Source organism: Ranitomeya variabilis, chromosome 6, assembly GCF_051348905.1.
Source record: "Ranitomeya variabilis isolate aRanVar5 chromosome 6, aRanVar5.hap1, whole genome shotgun sequence".
Taxonomy (NCBI): domain Eukaryota; kingdom Metazoa; phylum Chordata; class Amphibia; order Anura; family Dendrobatidae; genus Ranitomeya; species Ranitomeya variabilis.
The window spans coordinates 313371108-313391060 of NC_135237.1; the positions used below are offsets into that span (position 1 = coordinate 313371108).

At 46.2% G+C, this 19953-nt stretch overlaps 1 protein-coding gene across 3 annotated transcripts in view; it reads right to left on the bottom strand.

Moving 5' to 3' along the window:
- The window catches only part of DROSHA (drosha ribonuclease III), a 276733-nt gene that overhangs the window by 174448 nt on the left and 82332 nt on the right, over positions 1-19953 (bottom strand). For all 3 annotated transcript variants that reach the window (XM_077269726.1, XM_077269724.1, XM_077269725.1), the window contains exon 12: positions 15219-15293. In XM_077269726.1, the coding sequence (XP_077125841.1) occupies positions 15219-15293 (75 nt within the window). The remainder of the gene's footprint in view (positions 1-15218; positions 15294-19953) is intronic.

Here is a 19953-nt window from a genome sequence, read left to right on the forward strand (position 1 = left end):
ATTCCCCTTGACGTAACTCGTTTCGACTGAGGTAGTCTGCCCTGATGTTCTCTACACCTCTGATGTGCAGGGCTGTTAGGGATGTTAGATGAGTCTCTGCCAGCTGGAAGATGTCTGCCGCTATGGTCATTAGACTTCCTGACCTTGTACCACCCTGATGGTTCACATATGCCACTGTGGTGGAATTGTCCGAGTAAATCCTTACATTTGCTCCTTGAATCTGCGGAAGAAAATGATTTAATGCATATTCTACCGCTTTTAACTCCTTCCAATTGGAGGAACACGACAATTCTGCCTGGTCCCAAGTATCTTGGGCCAGACTGTCTTTCATATGTGCTCCCCATCCAATAGGGCTGGCGTCGGTGGTAATTATTTTAGACGGGTCTATTATCCATGGCACACCCTCTGAGAGGTGGTCCATGTCTAGCCACCAGGATAGTGATTCTAAGACATCTTTGGAAAGAGTTATTCTGCTTTCTAGATGTCCGTTTTTTCCCTGAGCCGACAATACCTCATACTGTAATTGACGAGTATGAAATTGTGCCCATGGTACAGCAGGGATACATGATGATAATGACCCCAGTAAAGACATGCCCTTCCTTAGTGTCATGTAGGGGTTGCGTATTGCGTCTGATACCCTTGATTTACATAGTTACATAGTTATTAAGGTTGAAGGAAGACTTTAAGTCCATCTAGTTCAACCCATAGCCTAACATGCCCTAACATGTATACATGATTGTATAGTCAGTTTTTTTGCCTGGGGGAGGAAGCATCTCTGACTTACGGAGTCTAGCTGGATTCCTAGAAATGTCTGAACGGTTTCTGGATTCAGCCGGGATTTTTCGAAGTTGACGATCCAACCTAACTCCTGTAGGGACGAGATCGTATTAGATAGACGAGTTTTACACTGAAGCATAGAGTTTCCCACCACTAGAAAGTCATCTAGGTAGGGTATTATCAAGGTATCTCGTTGACGTAGATGAGCCATCACTTCTAATATCACCTTAGTGAAGATGCGGGGAGCCATAGAAAGCCCAAATGGCATTGCAACATACTGAAAGTGACGAACCTGTCCTTCCAGGGTGACTGCTACCCTTAGGTACTTCTGATGTTCCGCATGTATGGGAAGATGATAATAGGCATCCTTTAAGTCTATTCCGGCCATGACACACCTAGGAAACAAGAGTTTTATGGTTGAACTAATGGATTCCATTTTGAAGGTATGATTACGCAGGAAGGCGTTCAATCTCTTGAGATTTATGATGGTTCTAAATGAACCATCAGGCTTATTGATCAAGAATAAAGGGGAATAGAACCCCTTCCCTTCTTGATCCTGGGGAACTTCTATCAGGACTTTTTTAGACAGAAGAGATAGGATCTCTGATTCCAGAGCCCTTTGTTGGTCTTGACCTTTTGGAGATGTTACTATAAAGGAATCCCAAGGGATTCGGTCAAATTCCAATTTTAGGCCGTATTGCACAATGTCCAGAATCCACTGGCTGGATGTTATTTGTTCCCATCTGGGGAAGAAGAATTTTAATCTGCCGCCCACTTCCTGGTTAGCGGTATTTGCGTTTCGGGTTATGGGACCCGCTAAAAAAGGCACCTTTTTGCTTCGGGTCCTTCGACTCCCATCGCTCCCTTTGTTCGAATGGCTTGTTCCTGGTAAAGGGGCGTCTTCTGAAGGCTCTCCTGTAAGATGGAAGATACTGGTTAGGGAAGCCTTTTTTCCTTTCTCCTGCTTTACTCAGGAGTTCATCCAGCGCTTTTCCGAAAAGGAACTCACCCTGGCAGGGGATTGCACAAAGTTTTGCTTTGGCCTGTGCGTCCCCTTTCCAGTTCTTTAGCCAGAGTGCTCGCCGGGCTGTGTTCACTAGGCCGGCTGACCTGGCTGCTAGGCGTAGCGAATCCACGGAGGCATCAGCCAGGAATGCTACTGCTTCTTTAATTAGAGGGAATTTCGGCAGGATTGACTCTCTCGAAGTTCTACCTCTAATCTGTTCCTCCAGTTGCTCCATCCACACTAGTAGTGACCTCGCAGTGCAGGTACTAGATATGGCAGGCCTGAACGCCCCCGTGTTGGCTTCCCATGACCTTTTTAGTAAAGCTTCTGCTTTACGGTCCAGCGGGTCTGTCAGGACTCCTGACTCCTCCACCGGTAAGACCGACTGTTTGGTTGTGGAGGCTACAGCAGCATCAACCTTCGGCACCTTTGACCAGGTATTTAGCTCCTCGTCGCTGAAGGGATAGCGTCTTTTAGAGGATGATGGTAGAAAACCTCTATTTTGCTTATCCCACTCTTTTTTTACGATTTCTTTAATAGTTTTTATGACGGGGAAGGACCTACGTTTCCTCTGTCCTAACCCCGCGAACATGATGTCCTGAGCCGATTTACTTTCTTTCTCATCTGAGCACCCCATCGTGCTTCTGACAGATTTTATTAAATTGTCCACACTGCTGTTGGGAAGACAAAGTCCCCCTTCAGTCTCGGATGAGCTCGGCTGGGATTCCGCTTCGCCTGAGGATATACGTACATCCTCTGACTGTGAACTGACTGGAGATTTGGACCTACTAAGCTGACGGGTACTGGTGCTACTTGTCTGCGCCAACCCCTGCATTTCTTCCTGGATTATAGCTCTCACATCTGATGGAGTCATTATATTTTCCTGCCGTAAGGTTTGCATGATACACTCCGAACACAGTTTTTTAACGTAATCATCCGGGATGGGCTGCGTACATAAAGCACATTCCTTGTGCTTGGACTTGTGTGTCCTTTTCTTAGTCTACAGGAAGGATACAGGAGGAACATATATCAGCATATAGGAAGAGACTCTTTCAAAAACTCACCCAGTGAAGCTGACAGGTACCGGTTCTGGAGGCGGATTTCGTTTGGTGGTAGAACCCTTTTCTGGAGGTCGACCACCACTCTTTGTGCTGCTCCTAGCGCTTCTCTCCTTGCTGGGAGAACGCTGTTGCACTGCGGGCAAGTGCGCATCGTCGGCCGGTGAAGCCGTCTTACACACACCGGCCCGACGCTAGCGCTGCATTTTTAAATCTGCCGCCCATTCTCCTGCCTCCCCGGACCAACCCGGAAGTGCTCCAGCGACTTCCGGGTTAGACGCGCCGCTCTCAGTAACCATGCGGCGGCCAGGGATATTAAGCCGGCCGCTGCAGCGCGCGCGTCCTCACGGTGCCGGGCGGACCCACGGTGACTGGACCCGGACCGTGGATGCTTGGCCAGACGAGGGGGGAGGCTGCAAGCAGGGGCTCCCCCGCCGCTGCTTCTGGAACCGCAGCCCCTGCCGTTCCCTCAGATACCGACACAGGCGGGTGCATGGCCCAGGGATCCTCTTCATCTGTAGGTAAGCCGGGTCCCTGTAGGAACAGGAAACCTAAACTGAGGAGGAGAGGGGACCGCCTGCTTTTATTCTGTAGGTTTCCTGTTCCTATGGGGCGGATCCCTCTCTCTCATGTGGGGTGCTGTCGTGGCGAAGGGTAAAAGAAGGACGAGTACCCCAAGTACACCGTCCCAAAGGTGAAACATGGTGGGGGGACAGGACGGCTGCATCATATTGAAGTATTGAAGGGAGGATGGATGTGGTCATGTATAGCAAAATTTTGGCCAACAACCTACTTCCCTCAAATAAAATAATGGAGTGCGCACTTCATCAATGAGAAAAAATTCATGATTTTATTAGTAAAACATGAAACGAACAGTACATATACAGAAAAATATATAATTAAAAAAAAATTGTACTAAGGTAGACAAACACAGGAATCTCAATCGGCACCCCGGGGATAAACTGGGTGGGTGATAATTCCATAGAGGTGTCTGATGTCAATAATAAGAAATGATGTAAACAAAAAGATCTATGTATGAAAAGGGCTGTATACAGCACAGAGCCAGAGGTATGCCACTGAAAATGTGACCCAATCATTGTTTCACTGACTGCTAGCAGCAAGCATAAACATCAGAATCTGAGTAAACAATAAAGTGCGTATGCTCTTTAACTCAACAGGGAAAGCGAACACGAAATGCGTCTGGATCCCTGGGAATCCTTGGTCTGTGCACATGCACTACATATAACGGGTGAGTGTCATTGAATAAGATTTAACTTTGTATATGCCTAGTCAGTTTCTAGACCTAAACCCAATAGAAAATCTTTGGCAGGAGCTGAAACCCAATGTTGTCCAGCCTCAGCCCCGAAACCTTAAAGATCTGGAGAAGATCTGTATGGAGGAGTGGGCCAAAATCCCTGTTGTGTTTGTGCAAACTTGGTCAAGAACTGCAGGAAACGTCTGACCTCTGTAATTGCAAACAAAGGTTTCTGTACCAAATATTAAGTTCTGTTTATCTATTGTATCAAATACTTATTTCATGCAATAAAATGCAAATTCATTATGTATAATACAATACAATGTGATTTTCTGGATATTTAGATTCTGTCTCTCACAGTTGAAATATACCTACGATAAAATGTACACACCTCTCCATTCTTAGCAGGTGGGAAAACTAACAAAGTCAAAAGTGTATCCAACACTTATCTCCCCCACTGTATATGCCTATTAGGAGTCTTGCAGACATCCACGGATCTTGGTCCGATCACAAACAACTAATGCACGAGACTGGCCGCAGGTCCCCCAACCCAAACGTGACAGCATTATAAATCTATGAAGCCGTCAAGCTCAGGTGGGGAGAGCTGCGGCCAGTCCTGTTATTGTGGCCTGAGATCAGACCCATTTGCACGGACGTCTCCATGAGCCCTTAGGCTGCTGAGCTTGGATCCGAGCCCCACGGTCAGTCTGTGCATCGCAGTGAGATATGTTAGAGTCCGGCTTTAGGCTACATATCCATTTGAACTATTCTGTCTGGGAGAATTAGACCGTTTTTTTTTCTCAGATGGCATCCTACTTGCATCAGTGTGGAATCGATTTCTTTTTCTCATCCATTATTTTTTTAATGAGATGTGCCCATAAAATAATAAGAAAAACCCTTGTAAGGTCACACATTTTTTTTGGTCAAATTAATCACTGAGTAACAGAACAAAGCGGAAGCAAATTGAAAGTCTTCTGATTTGCATCTGCGATTCACAGATCCCCAGTGACTGATATGGTGAAGTTTGGTCGGCAAACCCTGATGAGAATAGAACCTCCTAGGAGGCTCAGAGATCTTACAGCCGGATCCATGATTTTCATGGATATGTGAATAGATCCCTTCAATACAAATTGGTCAGAGTGTGGACCAAGAAAAAAAGACAGCGCATGGAAATTTCACACGGATGTGTGCATGAAGTCTTTACAAAGCAATATCTGTGAATAAAAGTGCTGTTATCCTGCCTAGACCTCGAGCTGCACATTAAATATTTTTTGTAAGGATAGCCTATGGAAAAAAAAAACAAATGTAAAAATTATATTTAAAATAAAAATCTAAACTTAAGTAATATGGGCACAATTCATCACTGCCTTTACTCCAGAACTCTGGCATAAAAAGCTTTAGAAAGTTTAAAAATTTTAGTGCAACGTGAAGCTGTACTACAATTTAGCGACTTTTGTCTTGTCACGCCATTTTTACTCAGTTGTGACAAAATTGTTTAAGCTGGGGTGGGGAGGGACGTGAAAACAATAGCTCATCAAATTCATGATGCGCGGCCACGTTCCTTACGCCACAAATCTTAGTCCAGTCCCCAACCGGAGTAACAATTGTGGTGAGGCACACGTCACTTTTCAAATGAGCTGGATTCATTACTGAATCTTTAAGGGAACATAATAAATTATGGGCAGCATGTATCAGCCACTAGCTGCATGATGCCAGCCAGGTGTGTTTGACCCTGAAATGCTGCAGTGGCATTTCTGAGAAACCATAATTTAATAGTCTCCGGGGACCGAGACCCTTGGTAGACTAGTCAGACAGGTGGATCCCTGTTGGCTTCTTCTCATTTGCTGCCCTGGATTGACAGGTCTCATCCTACGCATAAGCATAAAGGTCCGTCACAGTCAGCTGGTGGGGAGAATCCGATGGGGACCCAACTGTCCAACTAGTCTGCAGAGTGGCCTGGCTATTAAACATCTTCTTCTAAATGCTGCAGCGTTTCAGGGTCAAACACACCTGGCTGGAATGATACAGCCAGTGGCTAATACATGCTGACCACAGGGTACCCTTTAATGAATCCGAAGCGCCTGACTCCAGCATGCCTCCTCATCAAGACTGACGAGAAAAATACTGGTCTTAATGAAATCGAGCACAAGAGCAGATATTGAGGTTTCATCTATTCATTTGAATGTTTCTTAACATGCAAAAGGAAAAAACTGTAGGAAACGAAACAAACATTGAATATATCACTAAACAGCCTTAATCCTCTAACTGGCAGTGGTGTAAGGATTTTCAGTGCAGTCAGCCATTAAAGACCACCATGTAAATTCATACATTCTAGTAACTAAAATGGAGATACATGGAAAGAGATCGTCTAAAGGTTAATAATCTTTTGAAATATTGCAAGCAAACCACTAGGCCAAAAAAATATGCAATCAAAGAAATGAGACCTTCAAACCAAAAATTTTTGTATTAAAGTGCTTTTTAAATTATTATTATTATTGCACCAAGGAATTAAGATTCACTATGACATTACTTCTGCTCCTCTGCTCTAGGAGATTAGTGTCTGCAGATCTGATGGGTCACTACGAGAGGCTACAGCACGAAAATAGAAAGAAGCCTTTCTCAAAAGACATTGTTACACTAGTACATGAGATGAAGTGCTGATAACTTACAATAATAAAATATTACGGTAATAGTATTTGTATGCAAATAAAGCCGCCCATAGAGATTGTTGATAGACATCAACAATTAGAAGAAAATGTTTTAAACACATTAACGTCTAACACCAGGCGCTGGGAACATTTGGATTTGGGAGGTTGGATTTTTCATTGTTTGATTTTACAGTGTTCCCCATTATAAGTGACGCCACAGGTATAAATCAGTGTTAAATATCCATGTCTTCCATCTTACATTTTATACTCTAGGTCATCAATGCAAGCTATTTATTTTCTCCTTTTTAAGATATATTAAACAGGGCTGTGGAGTCAAAATGTCTTAAGGTACCTTCACACTAAACGATATCGCTAGCGATCCGTGACGTTGCAGCGTCCTGGCTAGCGATATCGTTGTGTTTGACAGGCAGCAGTGATCAGGATCCTGCTGTGATATCGCTGGTCATTGCTGAAAGTTCAGAACTTTATTTCGTCGTCAGATCGGCGTGTATCGTCGTGTTTGACAGCCAAAGCAACAATGCCAGCGATGTTTTACAGTGGTAACCAGGGTAAATATCGGGTTACTAAGCGCAGGGCCGTGCTTAGTAACTCGATGTTTACCCTGGTTACCATTGTAAAAGTAAAAAAAACAAACAGTACATACTCACCCTCTGATGTCTGTCACACGTCCCTTGCCGTCTGCTTCCCGCACTGACTGTGAGTGCCGGCCGTAAAGTGAAAGCAGAGCACAGCGGTGACGTCACCGCAGTGCTGTGCCTTACGGCCGGCAAACACAGTCAGTGCAGGAAGCAGACGGCAAGGGACGTGTGACAGACAGCAGAAGGTGAGTATGTACTGTTTGTTTTTTTTACTTTTACAATGGTAACCAGGGTAAACATCGGGTTACTAAGCGCGGCCCTGCGCTTAGTAACCCGATGTTTACCCTGGTTACCCGGGGACCTCGGCATCGTTGGTCGCTGGAGAGCTGTCTGTGTGACAGCTCTCCAGCGATCACACAGCGACGCTGCAGCGATCAGCATCGTTGTCGATATCGCTGCAGCGTCGCTTAGTGTGAAGGTACCTTTACTCTGACCCCAGCCTCCACTCATGCTGGGCAATTCATTAAGGTGATTACACCAGAAATCTTGTGTAAACATCTTAATAAGTAATATTTTTGTGCAAGTCAACAGATGCGTAAAAGTATTGTAACTCTGGTATTTACACACCAGTCCTGGTGTAGAATGGTAATGGTGACCTTAAAAGGGTTGTCCACTACTGGGGCAACCCCCTTCTTGATCAAAATGTTTGGCCCCCATAAAATAATAAAGCCTGTACTCACCTCCAGTGCCGATGCCGTTCCCGCAGTGCTGGCACTCGCTCTTCCCAAGACTCTTGTGACACGTGACTCTGGCGCCCAATCAACGCTGGCATAACTGTCCCCACTGGACTTGCTCTTCATGTTCGATTTGCCAGAAAGCCGGGACAGTGACACTAGCGCTGATTGGATGCAGGCGTCACAACACGGCACAAGAGCAAAGGGGAGAGGGATTGTCAACACAGCGGAAACAGCGCCGGCACCGGAGGCGAGTATAGGCTTTATTACTTTATCGAGGGCCAAATGAGGGGTATGGCAAGAAGTCATCGAAGTGGTGTACAACTTATTTAATTTTCATCTTCCCATAGTCGTGCTATAACACTTTTTATCTACAATATAATTACTATTCTACATTGCTAATTACTCAAAAGGTCTTTAGTGAAACCCTTCATTGGCACCATCTCCATACATAGTTTACACAAAAAAAAAATAGCTGACCCACCAACCGCTGGGTAGTGCTTTGAAGATCTCTTCTAAGTAATGTTCTGTATCTTTCCTCACTTTCATTCATCATTGTGTGGGTTAAGAAAATTATATTTGGCCAGACATATGGCGAGTCACGGTTGACATTTAAAACATGCAGAGGGTTTTCAAGACCCAGTAGAGTAATATTTCATGCAGCAGGAAAATGCTAAGAATATAGACAGCTTAGGAAACACCATTAATAGACCTTAAACTGCAACTTCTAAGAGCAAATGGACTTAGGGAACGACCATAACAGAGAAGGTTGTCCCTACATCCACTATGACGGTCCTGAGCTGTGCAGTCTTATGTGACTGCAATGGAAAAATTGCGGATGTATAAATGGAATACAAAGTGAGAAAAAATAACACTTTTGTCTTTCTATCTTGTCAAGTCTAAGGACCCTAAATGTCTTCAGATAACACCAAATACTATTTTAAATTAAAATTCTAGAATAGTTTATTTGGGTTGACAAATATATCTTAAAGGTAACCTGTCACCCCGTTTTTTCAATATGAGGTAAAAATAGTGTTCAATAGGGCCTGAGCTGTGCTGTACAATAGTGCCTTTATTATCCCGATTCCCCACCTTTGCTGCCAAAATACCTTAGTAAAGTCACCATTTTCGGCTGTCAATCACGCAGGTCTGGTCAAATGGGCGTGGTGAAATCGCTGTTTCTCCCCCACCTCTTGCTTTTCTTCCCGGCGTTGGCGTAGTGGTTCGCGCATGCGCAACAGCCGAATGCACTGCGGTTTATCGGTGGCGGCGGCCATCTTCCTGAGGCCGCACGTGCGCAGATGGAGTGCTCCACTTCCCGGGGCTTCAGGAAAATGGCTGCGGGATGCCGCGCGTGCGCAGATGGAGATCGCGGCGGCCATTTTCCTGAAGCTGAGATGCAAACTGCATGCGAACCTTTTCGGCTCTTCAGTTCTGGCACTGCATTTGTCGGGCGCGTGCGCCGTTCTTCTTTCCTCTGAGGCCTTTTCGCGCCCGACTTGCCACGCCTCCAGCGCCTCTGCCCTGTGTTCGCAGGCACGACTTCCCCGGGGTCCAGCGCCGACGGAGGGCACACTTTTCTCCTGGGAGGCTCTCTCTCTCTGTTATGCGTTCGACCACGCCCACTTCCGGCGCGTTCCTTCCTGTGCTGAGAGACGCCGACTACGTCCATCGCGTCATGGGGGACGGATCCCAGGGGGACACAGACTCCTGCGGCTGCCGCTGTTTTGTCGGTAGGCTTGGCGTTGCTGCCCTCTCGGGCTCTACTCCTCCCTGCAGTACTTCTCCGCACCTGCGGTACAAGGTAATACCCCTACCTATGTCCGACCCCACACCAGGCTATTCCTCTACGGTCACCCACTACGCCTGCGCTCACTGTAAGAAAAAGTGGGCCTCAGGTCAGCTGTCTCCCTTCTGCCCATCCTGCGTTCCTCCTATCATGTCCGGCCCTCAGGAAGCTCCTCGGTCTCGGGATGAGTGCACCCCCCTCCCCTGGAGTGGGCGGTTGCTATGTCTTAATCAGTGTCAGACCTGACTAAGGTGTCTCAGTCTCTGGTCCAGGCACTTGAACGTATCCCGCTTCTCTCTAATGCCACCAGTGCCACGAACGCCTCTCACGGCGATTCGCTCGCACCTGTCCAAGACCCTCACAGAGGCAGACTTGAGAAAAGAGACAGAAAAAGGAACCTATCTAGATCTGCTTCTAGTTCCCCGGACCACATCGGGATACCCCTATCTGCCCATTCCCCCTCCTCGCAGGCGGACCCCGGGTCTGACGTAACCTCTCAGTCGGAATCTGACTCGGATGCAGATCAGACTTCCGGAACACAGGATATGGTCGATAGCCTTATTTCGGTTATTATTCAGACGCTTGATCTTAAGGAGGACGAGGCAAGCTCTCAGGACGTCTCCGTTGCGTTTAAACGGATTCAACATCCCTCTAGGGTTTTTCCTAATCACAAGGAGTTTGACAACACCAGCTCTACACACTGTGAAAACCCTGGTAAGCGTTTCCCTGGAAGGAAACGACTAGACGTTTTATACCCTTTTCACTCAGACCTTGTCAACAAATGGTCCTAGTCTCGTAAGGTCGACCCGCCTGTGTCCAGACTATCTTCTCAGACGGTTTTGTCTATCCCGGACGCGGCTTCTCTTAAAGACCCCACGGACAGACAAATCGAGGCTTTAGCCAAATCGGCGTTTGAGGCTTCTGGGGCCTCCTTCTGTCCTAGTTTCGCCTCTTCATGGGTAGTGAAAGCTGTGTCAGCCTGGGCCAAGACTCTGCGTAGAGGCATTTTGGCCTCTGCTCCTGCTGAGGAACTGTCTGATTTAGCGGATCAAATTTCTCTTGTGGGAAAATATCTCATGAATGCCTCCCTTGATGCGGCGGCCTGCTTGGCTAGGGCTAACAGTAACATTGTGGCCATTCGCGGGGTCCTTTGGCTCAAAGCGTGGAACGCAGATCCTGCTTCTAAAAAATCCCTCACTGGTCTGCCCTTCCAGGGTTCTAGACTCTTCGACACGCACCTGGATCAAATGATCTCGGACGCTACGGGTTGTAAAAGTACCTCCTTACCCCAGTCCAAGCCTAAACGTTCCTTCAACAGAAGGGGCCCCCAGTCCTTTCGTCCCTTTCGGTCCTTTACCTCCTCAGGAAACCCCAATCAGGACCGATCTTCCTCGCAAGGAGACCGGAGGAAACCTTCTTTCAGGCCTCCCCCGCGCTGGAGAGCTAAGAGTCACCCCTCAAAACCATCCGGATCTCGGGGCCACAGATTTGCTAATAAATGACGGGTCGCCCCCACCTGGAAATCCTTCCAGGGTGGGAGGCCGACTTCTTCTGTTCTCAGAAGTTTGGCTATCGGTAGTCGACTATGCCTGGGTCAGGGAGATCGTCAAGTCAGGCTACAAGATAGAATTGTATTCGCCCCCAGGAAGTCGTTTCCTGCTCTCTCGTCCTCCCATCTCCCAGGGCTTCTCCAGGCCGTCGATTCACTCCTCGCCTCAGGAGTCGTAGTTCAGGTTCCTTATCACGAGCGGTTTTCAGGTTTTTACTCGAACCTGTTCGTGGTCCCAAAGAAGGACGGCTCTCTCCGTCCAATTTTGGATCTCAAGCTGTTAAACCGCCATCTCCGGATTCGACACTTCAGGATGGAATCACTACGCTCGGTGGTCGCGTCCATGGAACCAGGAGAGTTTCTGTGTTCTGTGGACATTCGGGATGCGTACCTACACGTTCCGATTTGCGTACAGCATAAGGTTTCTCCGGTTTGCGATCCAAGAACATCATTACCAGTTCACGGCTCTCCCCTTCGGGCTGGCGTCTGCTCCCAGGGTCTTTACGAAGGTCATGGCAGCGGTCATGGCCATTCTACGTTCAAAGGGGATTCTGGTAATCCAATACCTCGACGACCTCTTGATCAATTGTTCGTCCAGTCGGGATTGCAGCCAGAGCCTCCAGCTTACTCTGGACACACTCATTCGCCTCGGTTGGATAATCAACTACCAGAAGTCATCCTTGATTCCAACCCAACATTTGGAATTCCTGGGCATGGAATTCGAGCCAGTCTCCAGGGTTGGGAGCGGTCTTTCTCCACCTCACGGCCCAGGGCCGCTGGACTGTTCAAGAGGCACGTCTTCCTATCAACCTCTTGGAAATCAGAGCCATCTTCCTAGCCCTCGTCCGCTGGCAGTCCCTCCTCTCGGGAAAGCCGGTCCGCGTTCAGTCGGACAACGCCACAGCCGTGGCCTACATAAACCATCAGGGAGGGACTCGCAGCAGACAAGTCATGACGGAAGTAGCAAAGATTCTGCGTTGGGCGGAGAGCCACGTTCCCTCTCTCTCAGCCGTCCACATCCCAGGGGTGGACAATTGGGAAGCCGACTTTCTAAGTCGCCAAGGCATCGTGGCAGGCGAGTGGTCTCTCCTTCCCTCAATCTTCAACCAGATTTGTCAGTGGTTGGGCGTCTCAGACGTCGACTTAATGGCCTCCCGGGCAAACCACAAGGTTCCCCAGTACGTTTCCAGATCTCGGGATCTGATGGCCGTCGGATGCGACATTCTCGTGATTTCGTGGGCCCAGTTCCAGATGCCATATCTGTTCCCACCCCTCCCCTTGATTCCGAGGATGGTCAAAAAGATCAAGTCGGAAGGGGTCTCCGTGCTCTTGGTAGCTCCAGATTGGCCTCGCAGGGCCTGGTACGCGGAACTGGTGAACATGCTATCGGACGTTCCATGGAGGCTACCGGATTTACCGGATCTTCTTTCACAGGGGTCCCTCTTCCACCCGAATTCTCGATCTCTGAATTTAATGGTATGGCCGTTGAGGCCGCGGTCCTGAAGGACGCGGGTTTTTCTCACAGCGTCATCCAGACTATGATAAGGGCGAGAAAACCGGCTTCCTCGCGCCATCTACCACAGATGTTGGAAGGCCTTTTTCCGATGGTGCGAGGTCAACGGTCTGTTTCCTATGACCTTTTCCCTTCCATCCCTTCTCAGTTTTCTTCAAGCGGGTCTCGATTCGGGACTTTCCCTTAGCATCCTGAAGGGTCAGATTTCCGCTCTGTCCATCCATTTTCAAAGAGACATAGCCTCCCTTCCTCAGGTGAGGACCTTTATTCAGGGGGTTTCGCATATAGCTCCCCCTTATCATCCTCCTGTCGAGCCTTGGGATCTCAACCTCGTGTTAGATGCTCTCCAGCATGATCCTTTTGAACCTATTCAGGACATTTCCTTCTCGCTTCTATCTTGGAAGGTGGCCTTCTTGGTCGCCATCACCTCGATTAGGAGAGTCTCTGAACTGGCAGCGTTGTCCTGTCGCTCTCCCTTTCTAGTCCTGCACCAGGACAAGGTGGTTCTTCGACCGGTTCCTTCCTTCTTACCGAAGGTAGTCTCAGCTTTTCACATCAATGAGGACATTGTCCTCCCTTCCTTGTGCCCTTCCCCGGTTCATCCCTTGGACAAATCCCTTCACAAGTTGGATGTGGTTAGGGCTATCCAGATCTATCTTGCCAGAACTGCTTCCTTTCGTCAGGCCAATTCTCTGTTCATCGTCTCGGAAGGTCGTCGAAAGGGGCTCCCCGCCTCTAAGTCCACAATTGCTCGTTGGATCCGTTCGGCGGTTCTGGAGGCATACCGTGTCCAAGACAAGCGGCCTCCTTCGGGCTGTGGGAGCTTCCTGGGCAGTTCGTCACCAAGATTCACACCTTTGTAAAATTCTACAAGGTGCATACTCAGGCTTCTGCGGATGCGAGCCTGGGTAAGAAGATACTGCAGGCGGCGGTTTCTTACCGGCCGACCTAACTCCTCTTTTTCTGCAGAATATCCCGCCCCAGGGGCCGGTTTTGGACGTCCCATGGTTACCTGTGTCCCCCAATGAAGCGAGAAAGAAAGAGGGATTTTTGGTTCTTACCGTAAAATCTCTTTCTTGGAGCCTTCTTTGGGGGACACAGCACCCTCCCTTTAAGTTGTACAGTGTTGGCTGTCGTGCCGTTGTTGTGGGTTGGTACATAGGTTGAGTTTGATATTACTTGTTCCTACTACTGCTTTTGCACCAACTGAGTTGCCTGGTGAATGTCGGAGGGTGTATACTGCCGGGGAGGAGCTACTTCTTCTTTATTTGCATAGTGTCAGCGACAGCAGCATACACCCATGGTTACCTGTGTCCCCCAAATGAAGGCTCCAAGAAAGAGATTTTATGGTAAGAACCAAAAATCCCTCTTTTTTGTGGAAAGAGATGAATCTTTTTTTAAACCCATTTTGGGGTAATTTCAGTTTTCCTAAAGACTATTACCCAGACTTTTCAAGAAATCCAGTAACTGTCAATTTGGCATGAAAAATGCTAACCCAATCAAAAACATGGCATGTGGTTATACAGGATGGTAACAGATTTGTGAACATTCTCAAACATATTTTGCAGCATTAAATATAAGATTTCCCCTTTCCGCGCTCGCGGAGGACAAGGATGGTTAAAGATGATATATTTTGCTTGATATTGAATTTATTAGGGCAACTAATCTTCTATTTACTACTACCTTACCATGCAGACATTGCACCAAGGCTGGCATAGTTCCCACAATCGTGCTGCAGACCGGAGGATTACAAAGAGCTGATCCGCCACACCGATCATTTGTGCGAATACACAAGACATCCAAAGGGTGAGTGCAAAAAACATAATTTGTTGCGACAGATATAAACATACACCTACACTAAGACTCTGCGCCCCTTGTCTCCCATTTATCTTCCCCTATATCCCTGTGATTTTTTTCAGTATAAAAGAAAAAAATAAGTTAAAAAGTACTGTGACTTAAATGTGAAAAGTCAGATGGGTGTCCCGGGTATCCTTAGGAGTCATGAAAAGGACTATTCCGAGAGTGTCATCCTGAGATACCTCCCCCCATCCTGGATAACACTACCACAGCAGTTTAGGGGCTGTGTATATGATGATAGCTTTAAGAATATTCCACATTCCAGATGATCGGGCTTCATGACTATACAAATGATATCACTACTACCCGGGAATTACTCAAAACATTTATTATGTGTATGGATCGCTTTGTGGAAGCTTGATGCCAAATCCATGAATAAGTATTGCGTTATGTGTATTGCAGAAACACGGTGAAGGGATTATGGAAAGCTTACCTGGCAGAAACCTTACAAAGCGAGGCATAAAATGAAACTGCGCACATGTGGAACCATTATCTTCAACAGGAGGACCTAGGAAGTGACATATAAAAATGGAAAATCAATTAGCGTTCCTTAGGAGAGGCAGGGAGGTGTGTTTTATATCAAGACCAAACTGGATGGCTACATACAGCAGGGCTGGGGAGGAAATCAAATCTTAAGCAGGAGACATAATGACATGGCTCAGTCAAATCTGTTTCCAATTACAAGGGGCACATGTTTAAGCAACTAATAGATGCTGGGTTTATCCAGGTTTCAAGAAATAAAAAGCTAATAAAAAATGCAAAAGAGAAAAATCAATACCAGAATTAAAACTTTTTTTCTATTTTTGAACAATAGACGACGTTCTGAGCCACAGTGGATAAAGTTCCTGCAGAATTGTTTTGCAGCATGAGAGCTGATATAACATTATGAAAGCAGTGTACTTACAGCGGATACATTTACATGCTGCTTCTATATAAAGTGTACGTGTGTGTGTGTGTGTGTATATATATATGTGTGTGTGTGTGCATTATTATATGTACACAGTACAGACCAAAAGTTTGGACACACCTTCTCATTTAAAGATTTTTCTGTATTTTCCTGACTATGAAAATTGTACATCCACACTGAAGGCATCAAAACTATGAATTAACACATGTGGAATTATATACTTAACAAAAAAGTGTGAAACAACTGAAATGATGTCTTATATTCTAGGTTCTTCAAAGTAGCCACCTTTTACTTTGATGACTATTTTGCACACTCTTGGCGAGCTTCAAGAGGTAGTCACCGGGAATGGTCTTCCAACAATCTTGGAGGAGTTCCCAGAGATGCTTAGCACTTGTTGGCCCTTTTGCCTTCACTCTGCGGTCCAGCTCACCCCAAACCATCTCGATTAGGTTCAGGTCTGGTGACTGTGGAGGCCAGGTCATCTGGCGTAGCACCCCATCACTCTCCTTCTTGGTCAAATAGCCCTTACACAGCCTGGAGGTGTGTTTGGGGTCATTGTCCTGTTGAAAAATAAATGATGGTCCAACTAAACGCAAACCGGATGGAATAGCGTGCCGCTGCAAGATGCTGTGGTAGCCATGCTGGTTCAGTATGCCTTCAATTTTGAATAAATCCCCAATAGTGTCACCTGCAAAGCACCCCCACACCATCACACCTCCTCCTCCATGCTTCACTGTGGGAACCAGGCATGTAGAGTCCATCCGTTCACCTTTTCTGCGTCACACATAGACACTGTGGTTGGAACCAAAGATCTCAAATTTGGACTCATCAGACCAAAGCACAGATTTCCCCTGGTCTAATGTCCATTCCTTGTGTTCTTTAGCCCAAACAAGTCTCTTCGGCTTGTTACCTGTCCTTAGCAGTGGTTTCCTAGCAGCTATTTTACCATGAAGGACTGCTGCACAAAGTCTCCTCTTAACAGTTGTTGTAGAGATGTGTCTGCTGCTAGAACTCTGTGTGGCATTGACCTGGTCTCTAATCTGAGCTGCTGTTAACCTGCGATTTCTGAGGCTGGTGACTTGGATAAACTTATCCTCAGAAGCAGAGGTGACTCTTGGTCTTCCTTTCCTGGGGCTGTCCTCATGTGAGCCAGTTTCTTTGTAGTGCTTGATGGTTTTTGCCACTGCACTTGGGGACACTTTCAAAGTTTTCCAAATTTTTCGGACTGACTGACCTTCATTTCTTAAAGTAATGATGGCCACTCGTTTTTCTTTACTTAGCTGCTTTTTTCTTGCCATAATATAAATTCTAACAGTCTATTCAGTAGGACTATCAGCCGTGTATCCACCAGACTTCTGCACAACACAACTGATGGTCCCAACCACATTTATAAGGCAAGAAATCCCACTTATTAAACCTGACAGGGCACACCTGTGAGAGTGAAAACCATTCCCGGTGACTACCTCTTGAAGCTCATCAAGAGAATGCCAAGAGAGTGCAAAGCAGTCATCAAAGTAAAAGGTGGCTACTTTGAAGAACATGGAATATAAGAAATAATTTCAGTTGTTTTCACACTTTTTTGTTAAGTATGTAAATCCACATGTGTTAATTCATAGTTTTGAAGCCTTCAGTGTGAATGTACAATTTTCATAGTCATGAAAATACAGAAAAATCTTTAAACGAGGTGTGTTCAAACTTTTGGTCTGTACATAATATATATATATATATATATATATATATATATATATATATATATATATATATATATATATATATATATATATATATATATATATATATATATCTAATTGTCTAAGGGTTTTTCCGTCTGTCTGTCTTTCTGTCTGTCTGTCCTGGAAATCCCGCGTCTCTGATTGGTCGAGGCCGCCAGGCCTCGACCAATCAGCGACGGGCACAGTATCGACGTAGATGTCATAATGGTTGCCATGGCGACGATGATGTCATAAAGGTTGCCTCGACCAATCAGCGACGGGCACAGTCTGCCGCGAATTCTGGAATCATCATTGTCCATATACTACGGGGACATGCATATTCTAGAATACCCGATGCGTTACAATCGGGCCACAGTCTAGTATATATGTGTGTGTGTGTGTGTGTGTGTGTGTGTGTGTGTGTGTGTGTGTGTGTGTGTGTGTGTGTATATATATATATATATATATATATATATATATATATATATACACTCACTGGCCACTTTATTAGGTACACCTGTCCAACTTCTTGTTAACACTTAATTTCTAATCAGCCAATCACATGGCGGCAACTCAGTGCATTTAGGCATGTAGACATGGTCAAGACAATCTCCTGCAGTTCAAACCGAGCATCAGTATGGGGAAGAAAGGTGATTTGAGTGCCTTTGAACGTGGCATGGTTGTTGGTGCCAGAAGGGCTGGTCTGAGTATTTCAGAAACTGCTGATCTACTGGGATTTTCACGCACAACCATCTCTAGGGTTTACAGAGAATGGTCCGAAAAAGAAAAAAAATCCAGTGAGCGGCAGTTCTGTGGGCGGAAATGCCTTGTTGATGCCAGAGGTCAGAGGAGAATGGGCAGACTGGTTCGAGCTGATAGAAAGGCAACAGTGACTCAAATCGCCACCCGTTACAACCAAGGTAGGCCTAAGAGCATCTCTGAACGCACAGTGCGTCGAACTTTGAGGCAGATGGGCTACAGCAGCAGAAGACCACACCGGGTACCACTCCTTTCAGCTAAGAACAGGAAACTGAGGCTACAATTTGTACAAGCTCATCGAAATTGGACAGTAGAAGATTGGAAAAACGTTGCTTGGTCTGATGAGTCTCGATTTCTGCTGCGACATTCGGATGGTAGGGTCAGAATTTGGCGTAAACAACATGAAAGCATGGATCCATCCTGCCTTGTATGGAGCATCTTTGGGATGTGCAGCCGACAAATCTGCGGCAACTGTGTGATGCCATCATGTCAATATGGACCAAAATCTCTGAGGAATGCTTCCAGCACCTTGTTGAATCTACGCCACGAAGAATTGAGGCAGTTCTGAAGGCAAAAGGGGGTCCAACCCGTTACTAGCATGGTGTATCTAATAAAGTGGCCGGTGAGTGTATATGTATATATATATATATATATATATATATATATATATATATATATATATATATATATATATATATATATATATATATATATATACATACACACACACACACACATATATATATACTGGTGGCACGGAATGTATTCATGCCCCTTTAAATTTTTCACTCTGTTTCATTAGAGCCATTTCGTAAAATCAAAAAAGTTCATTTTTTCTCATTAATGTACACTCTGCACCCCATCTTGACTGAAAAAAAAACCAAAGAAAAACTGAAATATCACATGGTCATAAGTATTCAGACCCTTTGCTCAGTATTAAGTAGAAGCAGCCTTTTAAGCTAGTACAGCCATGAGTCGTCTTTGGAATGATGCAACAAGTTTTTCACATCTGGATTTGGGGATCCTCTGCCATTCTTCTTTGCAGATCCTCTCCAGTTCCGTCAGGTTGGATGGTGAACGTTGGTGGACAGCCATTTTCAGGTCTCTCCAGAGATGCTCAATTGCAACCTCCTGCTCTGTGGCCTCCCCTCTAACACTCTCACACCCCTCCAATCTATTCTAAACTCTACTGCCCGACTAATCCACCTGTCCCCCCGCTATTCCCCGGCCTCTCCCCTCTGTCAATCCCTTTACTGGCTCCCCATTGCCCAGAGACTCCAATACAAAACCCTAACCATGACATAAAAAGCCATCCACAACCTGTCTCCTCCATACATCTGTGACCTCGTCTCCCGGTACTTACCTACACGCAACCTCCGATCCTCACAAGATCTCCTTCTCTACTCCCCTCTTATCTCCTCTTCCCACAATCGTATACAAGATTTCTCTCGCTTATCACCCCTACTCTGGAACCCTCTACCACAACACATCATACTCTCGCCTACCATCGAAACCTTCAAAAAGAGCCTGAAGACCCACCTCTTCCGACAAGCCTACAACCTGCAGTAACCACCGATCGACCAAACCGCTGCATGACCAGCTCTATCCTCGCCTACTGTATTCTCACCCATCCCTTGTAGATTGTGAGCCTTCGCGGGCAGGGTCCTCTCTCCTCCTGTACCAGTTATGACTTGTATTGTTTAAGATTATTGTACTTGTTTTTATTATGTATAGCCCTCCTCACATGTAAAGCGCCATGGAATAAATGGCGCTATAACAATAAATAATAA